Consider the following 21,946-nt stretch of genomic DNA (forward strand, 5'->3'; position numbering starts at 1 on the left):
GCGAGTGAGTGAGTCAGTCAGTCAGTCAATCAGTGAGTGAGTGCCATTTCGCTTTTATATAAATATAGATTTCGATATGCGGGAAATAGACGGGAACAAGACAGTGGATTTTTTTGACACTTCCGTCATAAAAAACTATGGCTTAGATCATCGTATCATTATTCCTTAAAAACACTTTACTCACATGGGCTACTTTTTCACAAATAATAAAAACAATTTTAAAATCTTGTTGAACTATTTAAAAGTTTTTAAAAAATAAAGGGTACTACAAGATTTTCATATTGTTGTTATTAATTCATTATTCCTTCTATTAGTGATCACCGTATAGTATTTTACTAAACCAGACAGAGTGTGATACTGATATGTGGCAATCCAGCTTTAGAAGTTAATTTCATTCAATGTAGGTTTCGACATAGACTCTATTACCATCACTAGTCATTTGTACATTAACACACACCATTCTAACTTTCTATCATCGTCATAATTTTTTACATAGCTGTCTTACTGTTATTTGTTAAGTATTTAGGTTTTTAGATCGGTAGAACTAGTGTTGTATCTGGGTGATAGTATTCTACAGTTGAATAGTTGAAGTAGTGGGGAATCATAAACTACTGTATCTTTAAAACTAGATCTCTGTATCATTGGACTGGGTTATTGTATAATTCTATTGAAAATACTATATTACATTGAGCTCAAAATAGCAAATAGTTTCTTTAATATTGTAAAGCTATTTTAGCTCAGTGCTTAGTTAGATCTGTTGTTATGTATTTGGAATTTCAATTCACTATTTATGAAGATTGTAGTTTATATGAAAAAGGTACGCATTATAGTTATTTGTATATCTAGAGTGAAAAGTGCTGTTTTTTCTCCCTGAGGGAAAAGTTTGAAGCCCGAGGCGAAGCCGAGGGCAACAATTTTCCTGAGGGAGAAAAAATAATTTTGACATTACTGCATATCTCTACTGGGCCTTTCCGATTGATATATTCTTATTGTTTTAATTGTTTAAAAATATTTTCTGGTCTATTTGTAGTAGAGAAAGAATCTGTAGAGAATAAACTTGGTTTTGAATTTTAAGTAATTACAATAATTTTTCATTTGATACAAATTGATTTTATCAATTTAATTTTACAAATCATTATTGTTTTCAGCCAAATTATAGACGTGATATTAATCACATACTTATTTGACTTTGGTGAGATTATTATTTGACTATTTCAAATTACTCTTTAACCGTTTCAGGGGTCTTGTAACATTGGTACCGGTATTTTTATTGTCAAAAATAAAAATACTAAATTTTAAAATTTAACTATTTATTGCAAATATGTTTGTTAACGTTTAAGTCAATCTCATATCAGTATTATAAATTCCAATTGCTGGTCAGTTTTATCCTTGTAAATTTCTATAAACTCTAAATTATGGAGTTAATGCTAAATTTGTTTAGAATGTTGAAAATTTACTGTCAGGTTACTCTTGTGGTAATGGAATAATCAATTTTTCATAGATTTATATAAGAAAGGTGGTTGACCGTCGCTAAGTTCATAATTCAATTACTGTTGTTTCAAGCAATCTAAAAAATGTCTTGATGGCTCTCCAAATTAGAGTAGTGATATTAATTTAACGCCTTGCGACAGAAGGGTTAACTAAAGCACGTTATGTAACTAAGGTTCAATAAAAGTATTTTAACAAATCGATTGACTCAAAAAAAATTATGAAATATTGTATTTGAAATTTGATTTTCATTGATATTATTATGATTATATGAAGATTCTATCAAAGCGAAGTTTTGAAAGCAAATCTAAAGACTGATTCAAATTATTTTCTCTTTATCCTGAGCATGATTCAAAAAATTTAAAACGAAATTTAGTTTTTCAAGACAAAATTTTAGTTTAATTTATTGTTATTGTAGTTTTTAGTTAATGTATTGGCAGCAGTTCTGACTGTGGTTTTCAAGTAGTAATTCAAAAATTACTATTCTTTATGTAGACGTAACAATAATAAATTTTAATATTCAATAATAATAAGAGGATACAATAAACATGCAACTGTTCTGAATCATTATTGATACTAAAAGTTCAGTACTAAGAATTTTGATATTTTAGAAACATAATAAATATTACTGAATAGATTATGAAAGTAAATATAATCCAATCCTACTAATTTTATCATCGATATTATATCCCTTGTTACTCATTATTATTATCATCATCATTATATAGTTTATTGGATTTTGTAGTATTTTATCCTAATTTTATTACTCGTTTATGATATTATTGTGGTAGCATTAGTTTATAGTTGTGATATTAAATGAAATGAAATACTCCTATTTTTACTCATAATAATTCTATGATCTTTATTCATCAATGTTTTTCTTGGAGATGATAGCTCTTTCCACTACAATAGTAAATCTGCGTTTACTATTTTGCTCAATAATGTAAAAATTGTGTTTTTCTATACTGCAAAAACTTGCCCGTGCGTGATCCGGGTCAGGGTTGAAAAATGATTCATTTTAGTGTTGTCTATGAGATTTTATCATGATTATGTTGAAATTTTATGCCAAAATCCTTCATGTTATATGAAACCATTTCAGTTTATTTATGCTAAATTCTTAATTTTTGTAATGTATGTCAACTATTTTATCTTAAAACATGTAGACCAAAAATCTTTCGATCATAATTTCTTACTGTCATGAAATTACCCTAGTTTTTGTCAAGTTTAGTTATCTTCCAAATGAGTGTTTTTCGACCTTTCAATCATTCATATTCCAAATGGATTTATGAGAAAATTTGCCTTCTCCTTTATTCTAAATTATATTATCCAATTTTATTAACATGTTTCATTTAAATCTTTGTATTAACTATTAAAAATTCGTCAGGAAAGGTTGTAATGTATGACGAGCGTGATTAACGAATTAGATTTAAGGAAGTATGTGTTGTTTTATCAGTTAGACATTGTTTTCCATTAAAATGCTCTCTTGTTTCCATGCTTTAACTTTTCTTTAATCTTCGGTTGTGAAATAATGATATTTCAAGCATTTTTCAATATCGAAATGTGTCTGTCAATGAATGTTTTGAAAGTTTAGGATTAAAAAGATAATATATTAATGATTGATATTTTAGACATTACAATAGGGACCCACTTACTTATCGATTGATTGAGTACTTTATTTATGTAGATAACAATATATACTGTCTCATACACTTGTATACAATAGCTTACAATACAGCAAAATTATAGATGAATTTACATGATATAGACTGAGAAAATAATTTTTGAACTGTATATGATATGAAAAAGCAATTTGTAATATAATAACTATAGATAATAATTATATTGTTATGCATCTACATAAATTGGCGGAGCTTTGGACATATCAATGTCCATTCTTCGGAAAGAATATTAAAAATATCCTCCCCACTAACTCTCTACCAATCGATCATCCAGTCTAGGAAATTCATTTAAGTCAGAATCAAAAAATGTCTCTCCTTAACTGTGATATTCATACTTGTAATAATAATTGTTTTCATTCCATTGTTTACAAATAATTTTATCAACTTTCCTTCAAATTTATCTTGATACTAAGTTTCAATTTCATAATACTTCAAATTCAATCCACCTTCTCTCTCTACTAGAGGATTATCAAAACCTAAGTTATGTGACTTGTATTTGTCTGAACATTTTCTTGCCTTTCAGTGTAATATGTGTATTCATGTATAACTTACTGGATAAGTTGTAGTCTTGTACTCCTGAAACATTAATAAATTTATTGTTACCATTAGACAACTAGTGTATGATTTATTCAGCAATTGGGGTTTTGGACACTCGAAATAAATGGGGGTTGATTAATTGTAGAGTTATCTTAGATAAGAGTTGTGTCATTGTAATGTTTCTTGTTGTATATTTAGTGGGGAGGTTTATTGATTGGTAGCCTAGAGTAGCCTCAATGCACTTTGATGCGAGGAACAGAAATGTGGAATACCTTCATACATAATATTGAATGAAAAAGACTAAGAAATTGTCAAAAAACCACTGATTTACTGATAAATAGAAAGACCGGTTTCGGTTATTACACCATTGTCAATCTCTGATAAACTCATAAACTCAGAGATTATCAGAGATTGACAATGGTGTAATAACCGAAACCGGTCTTTCTAATTATCAATAAATCAGTGGTTTTTTGACAATTTCTTAGTCTTTTTCATTCAATATGAATAATTACCACAATATCAACTTCTCAACTACACAAAAAGTCATACATAATACATACTTCAAATTTCACTCATTTTTGAAAAATCATAACTCAGTACTCATTGGAGATAGAGAGTTCCGAATGACCTCATTTTATTCAGAATTTTATAATCTAAATAAAAGGCGAAAGCCAACTTTTCTGTCCGATTACGAGATTTGGCAGAAATAGCTGAAAAATGGAAAATGAGCCGAAAATACGACGTTTTTGGGCCATCAGTAGGTAGCACAAGGAAATTTTGTATGAAGAAATTGATTCTGGACTTTTCTTATGTACCCAAATAATATATTAAAAATCAGAACTACAATATAAATTGCAAGCACACCCCCTTCCCCCCTTCTTTATGACTATATTGACTGGACTAATGGTTTTTCTCAATTTTTTGTTAAAAATAAAAATATTATTTTTATTTTTCACAAAAAATTGATGGAAACCATGGACTTACCAACGTGAACCACACTGAGACAAAAAGTAACTCAGATTTGGCTGAAATTTGGTCATATCCCCTGAAAGGTAAGGGATTTTGGAAATATGATTCCAGATTCGTGTTTCTCGCATTAAAGACCATAAGATCAAGAAGTTTGAGCGTTTTTTTTTCTCAAAAAATTGATGAAAACCATGGACTAATTATTGTGAAACACAGGGTGAGTTATGAAGCTGCAAACATAGAGTTTTTTAATTTTTTTATTCGTCATATCTCCTGAACGATGAGTAATTATGCAAATATGATTCCAGATTTGTGTTTCTCGCATCAAAGACCACTAGATCACGAAGTTTGAGCGATTTTTTTTTCACAAAAAATTTATGAAAACCATGGACATCATAAACACACTGAAACAATCTCAGAATTGGCTGAAATTTGGTCATATCTCCTAAACGGTAAGGAATTTTACAAATTTGATTCCAGATTCGTGTTTGTCGCATCAAAGACCATAAGATTCAGAAGTTTGAGCGATTTTTATTTTCCATAAAAAATTGATGGTAATCAAAAATGTACCATAGTAAGCTACGGAAGACAAACACGCTAGTATTGTGTATTAAATGCGATCGTAAATGTGTATTATAATCGATAGTGACTCTACTGTTGATGATAAGAATCTTTAATTTCATTTGATCACGAAAAAAAATATTGAAACAAACAATATTGTTATCATCATTTTTTATAAATAATGTTTAATACTTATTGCTCATTGCCAATTATTATGTTTACTACTATCATTATTATTTATTATCTAAATTTTTTGTCGTAGAATCTAACTTGAATTGATTACAAATTTTTGGTTATAATAGAATTTGACATGATATCCAGATGTATAAAATCAAGCAATCTTCCTACATTACATTTTGGTGAAAAACACAAATAGAAATTTGTCAACAAATTTTTATGTGGTTTTAAAAAGTGGTTGACAACCACTGTGTTTTTCATTAAGGAAAAATACCACATCACACATAACAAGATTAAATTTTGGTTTGAGTGAATTTGAATTTTATCGTGAAAATTGTTACGGCGAGAATATTATCAAACATGTACTGTAGTAGGCTACTGAAGACAAGCACGCTACTATTTTAATCAAAATTATGAATTGTCCCATAATTGTAAATGTGTATTATAATCGATAGTGACTCTACTGTTGATGATAAGAATCTTTAATTTCATTTGATCACGAAAAAGCCATTAATTTGGTAAATATGATGCCCGGACTAAGAGTTATTATTCATTATCTACTCATGCAGAGAAGGCCTGATCTGTTTAAACATGAATGACTACAAAAAAATCACAACAATCCTGCTTCTTATGTTTTTCTACGTGAGAAGTGATGTTCTTTTCGATGATTATGCGGTAAGTCAAGTTCAAATCATTTATCCATCTATTATAATAAATCATTTTTGTCACACTTGTATGCAATATATAATTATAATACTATCATTTTTCCATGTTCTCTTCTAACATATGTTCTCTTCTGGCTTGCGAGAGGTACCGGGATCGTTACCCGGCGCCTCCACCAAATATGTAAGCAATATATGGACGGCGGGAGAAGCCTCCACCAAATATGTAAGCAAGATCTGCATCCACCAAATATGTAAGGGTGGGAAAATGAAGAAAAAAAACCACAAGAAAAGATCGTACAGGTTTTTGATATTTAAAACAAAACAATAAATTATTTGTACAAAATTAGAATTATAATTAGAAATAATAATAATCAGATGAATATTTCTAGGGCTACTCGCTTTGCTGCTAGTGAGGATTCATTTGTTGTGGTTATGAAAAATTTAAGAACAATGACTCAGTAGTCACCTACTTTTATGAAAATGGCTTCCCACTTTGGCATCCACTGGTTGAAACGCGACGTTAATTATTAATTAAAAATCAAAATAACTGATCTAATGAAGTGGGTTCAGATCCCTTCCTATTCAATAATACAATTCTCTTTAAACTGCCCGAACTGTGACAGGAAAACTGTATTATAAAACAAGAACAAAATCTATCCCTTTCACCAGAACAGCCGGACTTTACTCACAGTCCTATCGAACGAGCTCACACCAAAAGTAAAATTTTGGGTATTAAATATAACTCAGTCAATGCCAAAAATGGAAGCCATTTCAAATACATATTTTTATCAGTCGCACGTTTGTTATTAAAAACAGAAGAGAAGCTACATTAATTTTGACAACAAATGAAAAACAATCTTTCTGTCGATGACAAAAATTGTTCAAAGACAAAAACACTGTTCATTAAACTTTTCTAAATTAAAACTCTAAAATCCTGATCAATATGAGATAAATATAATTATGATTCATATATATGTCCCATATGACCAGGTGACACATAACCTATTATACAAACATCGAAAGAAGTTGGTAAAAGCTGTTTATGGAATTCAAATCATTACATTTCAATAGAGTGTAATATGTACAGGAATTAATATGCAGGAAGTTTTTTTAGTTCATACCTACATAACCGTTTTCAGGCGGTTAAAGTAGTTTCAGATGGACGCCAGTTATTATCCCCATGGAATATTGTGAGGGTTAGAGTTCCTGAAGGGTCAATACTGGGGCCTATCTTGTTTAACATTTTTATCAATGATTTGCCATTCATTATAGATTCAAAAATGATTATTTACGCTGTCGACACTACGGCATTGCTGGTTAGTGCATTCAATATAGATTCAAAAATGATTCTCTACGCTGACGACACTACTGCATTGGTTAGTGACAATAATGATGACGAAGTTTCCAGGCAGTCTTTGAAGGTATTGAATCAGCTTCATCGCTGGTTTAGCAGTAATGCCTTGAAATTGAATTAAAAAAAGACAAATTTCATGAAGTTTGCTTTTGGCAGTCATTCACAAGTGGGTTGGTTCTTGATACGGGGTGAAGTACAATCCAGTGCAAAATTTCTCGGAGTAGAGCTTCAAGGTAATCTCAACTGGAATAAGCATTTAAGAGTTCTGATGAACAAATTGTCACACGCTCTTTTTGCAGTGAGAACAACCTAACCTAACCCAACCTAACCTAACCTAACGTAACCTAACCAGGTGTTTCCAATCAAATGACAGCGCTCAAAGTCTATCACGGATGTTTTTGTCTTTTATTCGTTATAGTATTCTTTTTTGGGGTAACAGCGTGTCAGATTTGCAGGAGATCTTCCTAATACAAAAGAAAGAAGTTCGTGCTCTTGGTGGTATCAATCCTTTTGGCCGCGATTCCTGCAAGCCAATTTTCTTGAACTTAAACCTGCTGACTGTTCCAGCCCTTTATTACTTGTAAGCAATTATGTTTGTTATGAAGAACGGGCATAAATTTGAACCAAACAGATCCCAACATGCGTATGGCACCCGAAATAAGAATTCCATCTTATATTACCCAACTCATAGAACAACTTTGTTCGAGAAAGGACCATATTATTTGGGAACATAAGGTTCTTCAACCAGCTCTCCACATCATGGAGAGACTCTTTCAAGAACTCTGACTCAAAGGCTGTTGGAAAGAGTACCCTACACATTGGGTGAATGCTGTGAAGCTATCAGGGGATAGAGGCAACTCCAACATATAGAAAAAGACTACAACTTGACGTGTTGCATGCTGCAAGAGTCCTGCTCACTTAAGCGGATAAACTCAACAAATTAATTATAATAATAAAGTACTGTATTTCCATTTTCACAACATGTTTAAACTTTAAAGGCATTTTCAAGTGAATCACTTGAAGTTTAAAGTTGAAATATATATTAAGAAGGGCACGTTGATTTTCATGTAAATACCCTAAACAAGTACAGGGTACCCTGAACAAGTATATAGCCCTGAACAGGGCTGTGATTAGCCCTGAACAAGAATGTGAGCATTATTATTTATTTATGGAGACAACAGGTTACCCCTAATGTGTCTCCTTCACAAATACAACAATACAAGATTAACAATGAGTAATGTAACTTACAATTCCAATAATGTTAAAAGAAAAAAATATATAGAAATACAAGAGAAGGAAAAAATATATGTATACAAGAAAATTATCATAAAACTGAATATAGAAATGAAAAGATTCTTAAATTAAAATAAAAAATGTTACAAAGAATGGATAAAACTAACAAATGAATCAAATGAAACAAATGAATTATAAATTGCCATTATTTAATTATTTCAGCTGAAACGTATTGCGATTAAATCACAAGTATTGAATCATAGATTTATTTATATAACTAGAGATACCAGTAATGATATAAAAAATTGGACAATTGCAAACTATTTCTCTTCAATAGAAAACCTTATTTAAATTAAAATTTATTGTATCCCTTATAATTTATTTACTTCTCTCTTTTCTTCATTCTCAGAAATGACTCAATGATGAGAATTTTTTTTAAAAATATTATTATAATATTTTCGATTTGCAACGGTCACCAGCGGGTAAAGTTTATTCTTTTGCTGGTGGTGACATATATAATATGTGAATTATATATACATACGTAAAGAGATATTTATGATTTTGTATTATTATTTTCTTATTTTTAAGTTAACACTTGTATTTTGTTTAAATGTTCATCATATTTGATTTGCTCTTTATTTGTGATTGTTTTTTTTTAAATGGCGAAATAAATGGCGGGATGGTAGATATTAGATTAAACTTTGACGTGTCATATACTGCGGGATCGTTGCTCCCTTAATGCAGTTTAGTAATTTTGACGAACAAGAAAAGTAAAGTAAAGTAAAGTAAATGATTTGATTTGTTTATTATAAACAGGGCCCATACTCGTTTGTAAGGAACCACATTGGCTTTGAATATTGTCCAATCACTGGAAAAGCATGTGGAAAGACCACTTACTCAAGACGAAAAATACCAAACTCCGACAATTGGGTTTATAATGCATCTTTATTCAACTACATATATGTGCAAAGAACAACCACTGTGAGTAGAAAAGTATGCATCTTATTTATCTAACAAAAATGTCCTGCATAATATTCACAAATTTTAATTCAATGCTTTTTCAAAAACCAATTTACTATTATAAGTTCCCATTCGAAAGGCGCTATAGTGAGGTCAGTATTTGATTAACATTGGTGTTGCTACCCTTGTCTATCATTGGATAAAGCAAATGGCGCTATCCTTTTCTAGCTTCGCAACGTTGACTTTTTCGTGCATCCTATTATATAATACCGGATATAATTCAAAAAGGACTTTACAACTTCGAAAATTCATATAAATCTTATTAAACAAGGTACAGTGCTGGTTTTGGTGTTATTTTAAAGGAAAAGACTCCAAGTTTTGACTCGCGTAGTCCGCTAGTGCCTGGTCGCGCCGCACAAGTGCTAATAATAATATTTATTCATGCATGTACATTTTAATAATAATAATAATAATAATAATAATAATAATAATAATAATAATAATAACTTTTATTCACTTCATTGTACAATTTTACAAAGCATAATAACATAAAAAATATCAAGTGCACTCCTCATTACGCTAGGCCTGCGTCGAGGAGTGGTTCGTCTTATGAATTACAGAAAATATATAAGTAAATATATTTTACATTGAATGTTTCGCATTTGTCAGTATTTACAATAAAATCATACAATTTATCAGGTCATCAAAATGTCCGTGGATATTTGAAGTCCAAAAATAAAGATGACATCATCTTAATTATTATAATTTCACTAATAGGTTCATTTCTCACACTGTACATGGGAAAAACTCCAGCAAACTGTAGAAACATCTCAAAATCAATAAGGAAATTAATACAGTACCCACAAAGGCAGAGCCTGAGCGTGGGTATGAGTCGAAAAATACATGATTTAGAAATTATTATAAAGTATACAGTACAATTACATTTGAAATATTATTACCTAATACATTTATTAAAGAAAAAATACAATGATTTTTGTCAGGAAATGAAATGAAGCATCTATACAGGTAATATAAAGCTATCAAAAGTTCAGATAATAAAAATAATGTTCATAATAATAATAGAACTGATGATTAATATATATAATATAATTACACATTATGTCACAAAAAGAACACTCGTATACGTAAGACATATAAAACTAAAGCAATTTAAATAGCATTTCGTTTTGGTCAAATTCAATCAATAGAGTGGAGTTCAAATTAATTTCACTAACTTGGAATTCCCATGCATTCTGTGTTGTGTTCTCAGTAGCATATTATTGCAAATTACTTAATGTCTTTTTTAGAATATCCTCTCCAAAATACTTTTCATCATCATCATCAAACTCTTCTAAATCCAAGACTTTTCTTTTAAGTTCAGTGAATCTAATACTAATTATATCTTCATTTGGAAATTTTATTACATGACCTGAATATTTTTATCGACCTTGTCGTCAAAGGACAATTGAAATCTTCGTATTTATGCAATGATAGATGTCAGATAACAATTTTTTTCGAGGAGAGGTATGAAATGGATATTTCTTCAAAAAATTCTTCCAGTTATTATGAGAGTATGTTCTCATACTCTTCCTAATCCTAATTCATAATAATAATATTAGTAAGTCTGTTACAAAAATGTTAGGCCTATACACAAACATTGGAAGCAGACGGCCCAAGACAAGTTGATGCACAAACCGAGCAGGTTGAAACCTGCAGTTTACTTCCGAGCGAGAGATTGACGTAGAAAGGTAAAGGTCTCTGGCCTTTGCACTGTATGGTACTCGCCACTCGACAATGTTCATGACACAATTTGTTCTAAGTTTGAATTATAGTTTTTTAAGCATTCCTTAAAACTGCTGGACAAACACAACGTTTTTAAACATTTCCCCAGACCTCGTCGCGGCCCAGCCCAATCCAAAGGGTCTCACGGCCCACCGGTTGGGAACCACTGCTTTAAAACAACAGCAAACCCAGCTCTGTACCTTGTTTAATAAGATTTATATGAATTTTCAAAGTTGTAAAGTATTTTTTGAATCACCCGGTATTATTAATTTCCATGAATAAGGTTGTGTGCAGAGAGCGGCCGGACATTCCAAGGTCTCGCAATACAAGCGTCCTATAGTGAGGTCCACGTGGAGAAAGATAGGAGAACATCGTTGGCGATTCCATGCCTTGTATAGAGGATAGCTGATACCGGTATATCTGATGTAATATTAACTGTTCATTCGAGTTTAAAATAATCAATTATATTCTATTTTTTTCAATGATATATTAATTAGTTTTCATAACTGAGATTAAATATTTTGTTACATATTTATATTTCTACATTGTTGCAAAACTATCTGGCAACAGTGCGGAGGTAGTAGACAAGGACGATCCTCCTTGGTGGTAGAAGATAGCGCTATCTGCTTATTTGAATGATAGACAAGGATAGCAGCACCAATGTTAATCAAATACTGCCATTATATCGTGGAACTCACTATAGGGGAAAAATTTCACAGAAAAGGACACGGGCTCTAAAACTGATTTATATGTCAACTGGGCACCCAGCTTTAATGGGTTGATTGAATAAAAACTGAAATACAGTGACTAGCAACTAGTTAATGGTTTATTTTTTTAATTTATTGACCGAGCGAAGTGAGGTATAAAATTCAAGTCGACGGTTTGGCATTTCTCTTAATGTTTAAATGTTGCGCATTTACGGCGAAACGCGGTAATAGATTTTCATGAAATTTGACAGGTATGTTACTTTTTTAATTGCGGGTCTACGTATATACAAGGTTTTTGGAAATTTTGCATTTCAAGGATAATATAAAAGGAAAAAGGAGCCTCCTTCATACGCTAATATTAGAGTGAAAATCAGACTATAGAATTATTTATCATAAATCAGTTGACAAGTGATTACACAGATGTGTGGAGAAGCCAGATTGCTGTATTTCCATAAGGTCTATAGTATCAATCACGGTATTTAGATAAAAACGGTAGGGGTCTTGAAATGTGTGCGCAGTGGTCAGCCAGCTAGATTGCATCATCGCCACCAACCGAGGTTTTCAACACCTATTGGCAATTTATGAAACTTATTTGTTAAAAACAGATGATTGGATATAAAATGACGTCAGCTACACCGGAAATTTAGCACAAACATGCGTGTGACACCTACCGTCTTCTTTTACTTACCGTGGTTTCAATCAGGTACTTGTGGATGAGAATACTGCGTGAGGTCTACTGTTCACAGAACTACTAGTTAACAGAAAATAATTTATGACATTCAATAATTTTATTTATCAATTAAAATTTTCATTAGATGAAACTCTTGATTTATACATAAATATATTAGTTATCAGGCTCTACTGAATGTAATAAATAAAATTATTGAATGTTATGATTTTTTTATAAATTTAAAAATAAGCTATTCAAATAAGATCTGACTTGAATCCTAGTTGCTTGAAAATTAATTGGAACTAGCAATTGTAGATTTTATTCAATCGACCAAATGTTTTGCCGAATCAGAATGATATAACACCAAAGAGTGACTGATTATGATGTTGCAGATGCGTGTAATAGCCACAACTCGAGGTTCAAGCGGCCGGTATCAGAGTCTTTTCGACATGACACTGGCCACCTGTGATTGGACAGAGTTCATTCGTCCTTTGGCCATTGAATTCATCGAATTTGCTGGCTACAAGTACAAATGCTATTCTGTATTACCGGTACGACCATTATATTCATTTACCATAAATAGTTTATTATAAATAGTCTATAAAGATAACATTTCCATAATTCATTATCAATGCTCATTGCACCGATAATCAGTATCCTATGGTGAGGTGCACGTTGCAATGGCAATTTGATTATCATTATTATTATCGTTTAGTCAAGTCGGTTTAAGTTAAGTTAATTTATGGTGCAATGGACAAAAGAGAACAATCAGTTACAAAAATGAAGAAATATAATCAGGTTAATTAAGAATAGTTATTTGTGCAACTAGTGCGCAAAGTAACAGTTTGCTGCACCAAAAGAAATGTTTACACCCGAGCCGTAGGCGAGGGCGGAATGGTTTGTTGAGTGCAGCAGAGGAACTTTGCGCACGTATTTCACATTAAATTTTTCCTACAGTTACCATTGAATATGAAAAGTGGGTAATTATGGGTAAAATTGCCTGAAATGCATCAAATGTTTTTCTGTGTAATTTTATTATTGATAAAAACCTTAATTTATTGTCAAATTGAATAAAAATGTTGTCCTTGGTTATAATATCTAATACTAATAATTTGCGCGTTGTGCTTGGTTGCACCTCTGCTCACTATAGCAGCCACAGCAGTCACTGTTACCAACTTCATTTTGATTTTGCTGCACTGTTGCTCCATATAACCTACTAAGTATTTTGCGTTGCCATGTTGCAAATCTGGAGTGCAGAAAAATTTTTTCGCCCCACTTGGATGTAATGAGCTGGTTTACGTGCGTCATATGGAGGCCGAAAGTGATTGTTTTCTGACCAGGCCGGTAAAATTTTTACGGCCCTAGGGCTGTAAAATAACCTTGAAGTCAGCTGATTCTGATTTGATGTGAACGTGTTTACAAAATAGTTTATGAAACGGAATCAGTTTATGCTTCTAGAATTGAATAAAGTTTTTGCAATAAGATACTATCATTTTATTTGGATGAATGAAATACAAATGAGATATTATAAACTATTCAAATTCAATTTTCAGAGTATAATAGAATCTAACCTCAAACCTCCTAGTAAAGCGTTTATCACAGAACATGGTGGATAAACGGAATCATTTTATGCTTCTAGAATTCAATAAAGTATTCTGTAATAATATACTATCATTTTATTTAAATGAATAAAATACAGATAAGATATCTATTATAAACTATTCAAATAATTCGATTTTCATAGAAGAATAGAACTTCTAACCTAAACTTCCATTGACATTCAGATCACATCAGATTGGCCGAATTTCAAGTGTGCTAAAACAGCTGATCAAAAACTTTTTCAAGTGTGATAAACCAGCTGATCAAAAACTTTTTCAAGTGTGATGAACCAGCTGATCAAAAACTTTTCATTATTTGTGTTTATCATTCAATAATTAAAACATTTATAATAATATCATCTTATTGTCATTTGGAAAAATAAAAAGTATAAACTCAATCTCTTACACAATTGAACATAATCTTTTAGGTTATTTAGACAAATCAGAATTAAAATTAAAAATACTTGGACAATTTCTTGATATTCAGATTTGCTAGAGCTATGACCTTCCACTTTTGCTTTCGGAAGTGCTTATAATAGACAATGAGAATAATTATTATTCTCATATATATATTGTTTATTTTTCTGTGTGGCGAAAAATTACGTTCTCACCATGGGCAAAAATGTTTTTCCGGCTCTCAATCTTTTCTAGTCCTCGGCCTACGGCCTCGGACTTGAAAACCGATTTCGAGCCAGAAAAGTCTCATTTTCGGCCCTAGGTGCGAAATATACTATTCCCACACTAGAGCGGAAAAGTGATTCTTTGCGTTCTGTAATCAGTGCAGCAATGGCCACTTTTCAACGTAACTGTAAGAAAATATAATTATTGTTATTGATTGTTTTTATTGTATGTAAAGGATTATTTTTATATATCCCTCAAATAGCTTACAGCTAGAGGGGTATTATCGCACTATTGTAATACTCAAATAAAATAAATAAATAGAAATAAATTTGACAAGCAGATTACGCAGGGAAGCAGATACCTCTACTAGCACATATTACATCAGATATACCTGTATCAACTATCCTCTGTAGAAGGCAGTGAAATGGCAGAGAATCGGGAACGCTGGTCTCCTATCTTTCTCCACTGCAATATTACTGTATAACGAGGACTCAACAGTCTTTTATTCGGTATGGATAACTATAGTGAAGTCACGTTATAATGACAGTGGAGGAAGATAGGAGAACAACGTTACCGATCCTCAGTCTTGTCAATGCCTTCTATAGACGGTAGCTGATACAGGTTTATTGATGTGATATTAATTAACTGTTCATTCTAGTTTAAAATAATCAATTATATTTTATTAAGCAAGAAATTATATTTTTCAATAATAATTCATAATTGAGATAAAATATTTTGTTAATTAATTATTGATATACTACATTGTTAAAAGACGATCTGGCAACAGAGCAAAGTGAGGGAGAGATAGTGTTATCCACTTTGTTGAATGATAGACAAGGATAGCAATACCATCGCTAATCAAACACTGCCATTATAACATGGACTTCACTATACCACAATATTATACGGTAATAAAATGTATATAATAATCATAAGTTTATCAATTATTATATTAGCTTAGTCCGTAGATTATTAATTATAATTCTCTTTTATACATTGTTTTTGACAATAACAAGTTTTTATTTTTTAAAATAATTATTATACCACCCAGAAAGCACATTATTTATACCGTATGCATAATTTACTTAAACAAAACATAACAAGGCTTCTAATTATACAAAAATCAATATTAACTTGGAGCAAATCATAGAGAAAAGATAGCATAAGAAGATACCGTATCTCATGATAGAGGTCGTTCAAGTTTCAAATTTCAAGCAGATGTTTTCTTAACTCATGCAGAGTAATACTGTGTAGTACTGTAAGAATATAAAGCTGCGTACACATATACGCGCTTCCAACCCGCACCGAGTACGCTCCGCCCTCGTACCGCCCTCGTTCCTCCATCGAACCACAGTCGCTCCGCCCACGCACCCATCATGAACGTTACGGAAGATGTTAGATCTTCTCGCGTTCCCCGGTCGAACCACTGTTGCTCCCCGGTCGATCATCAATCGCTCTGCTGGAGTGACGTTCGGTTGCGGAGCAGAGCGAAAGTCTGTACGCACCTTTAGAACGGTACAGTATTGATTGGTTGATTGCTTTATTTATGCAGATTGCAATAAATAATGGCTCATGCACTCACGTATAATAGCTTAGCAAAGATGAATACAACATATAAACAGGAATAATAATTATTAAAGTATACATGAAATATAAACAAAGCAATTCAGAATTGCTATGGGATATTTTTTATCTACATAAATTGGCTTTGAACATATCAATATTGACATTTGTTTGGGAAGAATACTCAGAATATCCTCCCCAATAACTCTCCACCAAATGAGTATGAGAGACTACCAGCCCCACATAGTTCACGGAAAAGAACTACTAGGACTATAGGCTTGAGTTAACAGTAAAATTTGGAATATGAACACCCAATGGGATATCTTCTTATCCTACCTTCTTCTCTTTATGATCAAACTAGCCGTCAGGCTCGCTTCGCTCGCCATATCCGTCTTGCCAGGGGGCTCCGCCCCCTGGACCCCCGACTGGATCGTCCAAAAATGAGATCAGCGGGCTCGCTTCGCTCGCCTGCATTTTCCATTTGAGCATGCTTCATTCCATCAGAAAGTCAAAGTACTGAGAAAACGCAGAAAAGCTGTGAAAAACATTGGAAAACGCTGATTTTGGGCGTATCTTTGATGAAATATCAAAGTCATCTTATTACAAAATTTTTAGACCCTAGCTAAACCTCTGTACCAAATTTGAACATTTTCTGTCTATTGCTTGATGAAAGAACTGAGAAAACGCAAAAAACCGCTATTTTTGGGCGTATCTTTGGCGTTATTTCAAATTCCTCCTAACGCAACATTATTACACCCTAGCTGAGCTAAATTTGAACATTTTCTGTTTATTTATTCACGATAAAGCTGAGAGAACGCTAAAAAACGATGGAAAAACGCAGATTTTGGGCATATCTTTGGAAATTTTTCCTAATCCGTTCTTAGTGCGCCTCTAAAGGGCCAAAAACCCTACCAAATTTGAAATTTTATGTCATATTTTTATCATATTTTAGGACGATTCAGTCTGGGGTCCAGACTAAACGTCTGGCTAAACGGATATGGCGAGCGAAGCGAGCCTGACGGCTAGTATTGAAGAAGCAGTGCCCAATCAATTTTCCGCGATAAATGCATTTCAATCTTCAACTTGGTGCCGACCTAACAAAGTCAACTCAACTTAATGCCAATCCTTAAAATTATTAATTTAGTTACTGTTTCGAAGAGGTACTCTCTCTAGATTATAGCTCTATATTATCATATGGTATGGACATTTCAATTATAATAATTAAGAGATTGGAATAAGAAGAATATACATGCTAAAAGACGAACTTTAAACCCTTAAAAACCACCCTTAGAGTTGAAAATTTTTCCAAATTCGTTCTTAGTGCGCCTCTAAAGGGCCAACTGAACATACCTACCAAATTTGAAAGTATTTGGTCCGGTAAATTTTTAGTTCTGCGAGTGAGTGAGTCAGTCAGTCAGTCAGTGAGTGAGTGCCATTTCACTTTTATATACATATAGATGATGTGATACTTTCAGGGAGAATACACAATCAAGAACTTTGTTCTGGACCACGAGCGCTACAACAGGATTGTGCAGATTCCAATAGCTCCATACGGCTTCTACCGGGTCGAGTTTCGCATCTCGGAAGCAGACAACGTCAACTGCTTTTGTTTCCGTCTCTATCTGAAAGTTGTGCCTGATGCCAAAGCCATAAGAGAGCTGCAGCGAAACCAGACTGCGATCAACATTTTCACAGCTGTCAAGAACCCACTGACGTATTGGCATACGAAAAATTAGGGACGCATGATTTAGGTTTAGCAGAAACTTGAAAGACCTTTTACTGCCCATCACCCCTAACTCCATGACATAATTTTTGAACCAACAGTTTCTATAGTGAGCTCCATGTTTAATGACAATATTTGATTAACATCAGTGTTGTTATCCTTGTCTATCATTCTACAACGCAGATAGCGCTATCTTTTCCTTGCTCCGCTCTAGCTCTACACCATTCACGAAAAATTAGGGACGTAAAACGATATCTTACGTTTAGCAGAGAGCTGATGGAAATTTAAAGGTCTCCTAACACCCAGAGTGTAGCTAGAAATGGGTCTTCTAGAAGACGTAGCCGTACTATCTCCCAATTTTAAATCAATACCGTACTACGCTGGTGTAAAATGGAAAAATTGATTAACATTAGGTGATACGTCGGATATGTCTTCCGAAGACATATTTCTAGCAAAGCTACGCTAGGTGTGTGAAGGACGGACCTCTACTGTCCGTTTCCACCTACCCACTGTCAAAAGTTTTAAACCAACAAATTTCTAATAGGCGTACCTAATTTCTTAGTAACGTTCTCAGTCTTCCCCTGAAACTTGTATGTTTAAATCTATTAGGAGTTTGTAACTGTTTCCTGGTACGTATTTTCATTTTTACTTATTTCAAACAATGTAGTACAAAAATGCATAATAAGTTGTCTTTCAGTGTCGTCATAGACAATTATTTAGTTCAAAATAGTTGGTACTATAATATGAGATACAATAATTAGTAGCATAGTTTAGTTCAGTATTGTCTTTGGAATGGTAATTTGTAACATCACACTCATTGTATTTAGAACACGCCCTGGGTAACAAATATATTATGTTCATAAAACAATACAACTTACTATCCAACATCACCGAAGAAAACAAATTGCTGAAGGAGGAAGTACAACGTCTGAAAATGGAAAATATCAAAATTATGCATCGATTAGGCAGATACGAAGATCGATCACGACGTAATAATTTAATCTTAAGAGGACTAAAATTCAAAAGTAACGAGGACTGTGGTGAGATAGTAAAGGAATTTTGTGCAAATGTACTGAAGTGTAATATACAAGTGGGTGTCAATCGTGCTCACATCTTGGGCAAAAAAAGAGACAATGCGCCGATAATTGCTCATATCCCGGTGGATCGCGACATTGATGTAGTTCTGGGGAATACAGGGAAACTGAAAGGAACTGGATATGTAGTGCATAAAGACTATTCGCTTGCGACAAGAATACGGCGTAATAGACTATTTCTACTCAAAAAAGAAATATTGAAGATGAGTGGCGTGCGGAGTTCTGTTGTGAAGGGGGAACAGCTGATTGTTGAGGGACATATCTTCACGTGGGAGGCGGAGGATGGTCTACGGTGTGGAAACGAGGATGGGCTGGAGAGATTAAATCGGATTCTGAAGATGGACTTTACTGAAATAATTAATAATGTTTCGAAGAAGGATGAACAATCTAATGAACGCTCAAATAAACAGTCTAATGAATAGGATAAGGTCGTCTGCCAGGTAAAAGGAATAAATGAATTAAGTGTGTTGGCTTATAATGTAGCGGGTCTTAGAGGAAAGGTGAGTTCAAATTATTTTCTTGATTTCTTAAAGAATTATGATATTTTTATTCTATGCGAAACGTTTGTCGAGGAGAAAGATTTTAATCGTTTAGAGGGCTATTTTCCAGGATATAATATATTTTGGGTGCCAGCAACTAGAACGTCAGGATTTGGTAGGGCAAAGGGAGGAATAATGATGGCTTATAGGTCTGTCTATAATAGGAGGGAAGCTTGTAAATTCACTTACTTAGAAGAGTGGCCAGTAATAACTCTTAAATGTGATAGATATGGAGAAATTCATATTATGTCAGTTTATCTAACGCCAGGAGAAAGCTGGAGTGCTGACTTTAACAAACTGAATGGATTCTTAGAAGGCAGAGAGATGGGTGAGAATTTAATATTGTTAGGAGATTTTAATGGACGCATAGGGAAATGTCAAATAATACCGGATGAAATTATGCAGAGAGATTGGGTGATAAATGTTGAACGAAATTCTAAAGATGAAAATTTGAATAGGACTGGGCGTAGAATACTCAATATGTGTGAGGAATATAACATGTGTGTGTTAAACGGGAGGACAGCAACAGATGATAAGGGAGAATTTATACCTATGTTACAAGAGTGTTGGATGCTCAGTTATCGATTTATGTTGTGTGACGATGAGTACACTAGCAGCTGTAAATAGTTTTGAAGTCCTGACTGAAAGTTTTTCTGACCATATGCCAATAGTAGTTCAATTGAAAGGAGACATTTCGAATTCAATATGTGATAATTTAACGCTATTGCCCAAGCTGATTTGGTCAAAAGTAGATGCAACAGAGTACCGTAATAAGTTATCGCGGAGCAGCTGTGATGTTATCTTGTCACCCGATAGTAGTCAAGCCGCAGAAAAGATTATCAATATCGTTTATGAAGCAGCGGGTAACAATGCAAGAATTTCTAAGAGAGAAAATAAACATGCGAAACAGATATGGTTTGATTGGGAATATGATAAAGCGAGAAAAAGAAGTTTTGCCTGTCTTAGACTTTTTAGGAGGGTGAATAGTCAGCAAGCTAGACAAATCTATGCAGAGGAAAACAAAAAGTACATTCAGTTGTGTGAAACTAAAAAAGCCGAGTATTATGATAATATTAGAAAATGCTTAGAAAATGTGCGCGACTCGAAACAGTTTTGGGACTCGGTGAAAAAGTTTAAAAGAACATCCTTCAAGTGTACAGGCCAGATAGATATTGGAAGCTGGGTCAAACATTTTAAAAACTTACTTTTCGTTGAAGTTGAGGCAGATAAAATAGCATATGTCATAGAGGACGAAAAACTAGATGCAAAAATAACGAAAGAAGAACTGAATTTGGTATTGAAAAAAGCAAAATGTAATAAAGCTCCGGGCACTGACGGCATACCGGCAGAATTTTTCAAATAAGCTCCAGATCAATTCTTAAATTTGCTGCTAAATTTTTATAATTATATTTATGATACAGGATTGGTGCCTGACAATTTTTCGGAAGCGGTTATCTTCCCAATTCATAAAAAAGGTGATTTGAATGAAGTTGCTAATTACAGAGGCCTACAATTCATCAATGCATTTGCAAAAATTTTCGCAGGAATTTTTCTGAATAGATTAAACGAATGGGTAGAGAAAAATGAAGTAATAAATGAGGAACAGGCGGGATTTAGAAAAGGATACAGTACAGTGGATAATATATTCAGTTTATACAGCATCATCAATTTGAAACTGAGGAGAAGGAAAGATAGAGTTTATTGTTTGTATGTTGACTTCAAGGCCGCTTTCGATAAAGTAGATCGTAATGCTTTAATTTATAAGTTGTTTCAGATTGGGTTGTCTAGCAAATTTGTGAGAATTGTCCAGAAATTATATGAGAATACACGGGCGTTTGTTTGGTGTAAAAATAGTCAAAATAAGAAGGATGGGCTGAGTAATGCATTTTATACAGAGAACGGATTAAAACAAGGCTGCTTGTTGTCCCCGATTTTATTCACCCTGTTTATTAATTATATTTTTGATAATATGGAAGAAGGGATATGGGTGGACGAGTTGAATATTAAAGGACTTATGTATGCCGATGAT

At 32.9% G+C, this 21,946-nt stretch overlaps 1 protein-coding gene across 2 annotated transcripts; it reads left to right on the forward strand.

The window, feature by feature from the left end:
• The first annotated feature begins 5,109 nt into the window (after positions 1–5,109).
• LOC111058845 lies at positions 5,110–19,147 on the forward strand. Of its 2 annotated transcripts, none has more exons than XM_039431734.1 (4): positions 5,110–6,083; positions 9,477–9,653; positions 13,172–13,330; positions 18,037–19,147. In XM_039431734.1, the coding sequence occupies exons 1-4, from the start codon at positions 6,000–6,002 to the stop codon at positions 18,295–18,297; spliced, it is 681 nt and encodes a 226-aa protein (XP_039287668.1). In that variant the 5' UTR covers positions 5,110–5,999; the 3' UTR covers positions 18,298–19,147. The 2 variants fall into 2 exon arrangements, with proteins under 2 accessions (XP_039287668.1, XP_022202113.2); XM_022346421.2 differs by having other exon boundaries at positions 9,477–9,641.
• The last annotated feature ends 2,799 nt before the right edge of the window (positions 19,148–21,946 follow it).

The sequence above is a fragment of the Nilaparvata lugens genome, chromosome 6 (assembly GCF_014356525.2).
Source record: "Nilaparvata lugens isolate BPH chromosome 6, ASM1435652v1, whole genome shotgun sequence".
NCBI classification, from domain to species: Eukaryota; Metazoa; Arthropoda; class Insecta; order Hemiptera; family Delphacidae; genus Nilaparvata; species Nilaparvata lugens.

Excerpts from the sequence above, each read along its gene's own strand:
- LOC111058845 (XM_039431734.1), top strand. The coding sequence starts at position 6,000 with ATGAATGACTACAAAAAAATCACAACAATCCTGCTTCTTATGTTTTTC. Across the intron at positions 6,084-9,476 it reads TTCTTTTCGATGATTATGCG|GGCCCATACTCGTTTGTAAG; the intron begins GTAAGTCAAGTT and ends TATTATAAACAG. Across the intron at positions 13,331-18,036 it reads AATGCTATTCTGTATTACCG|GGAGAATACACAATCAAGAA; the intron begins GTACGACCATTA and ends TGATACTTTCAG.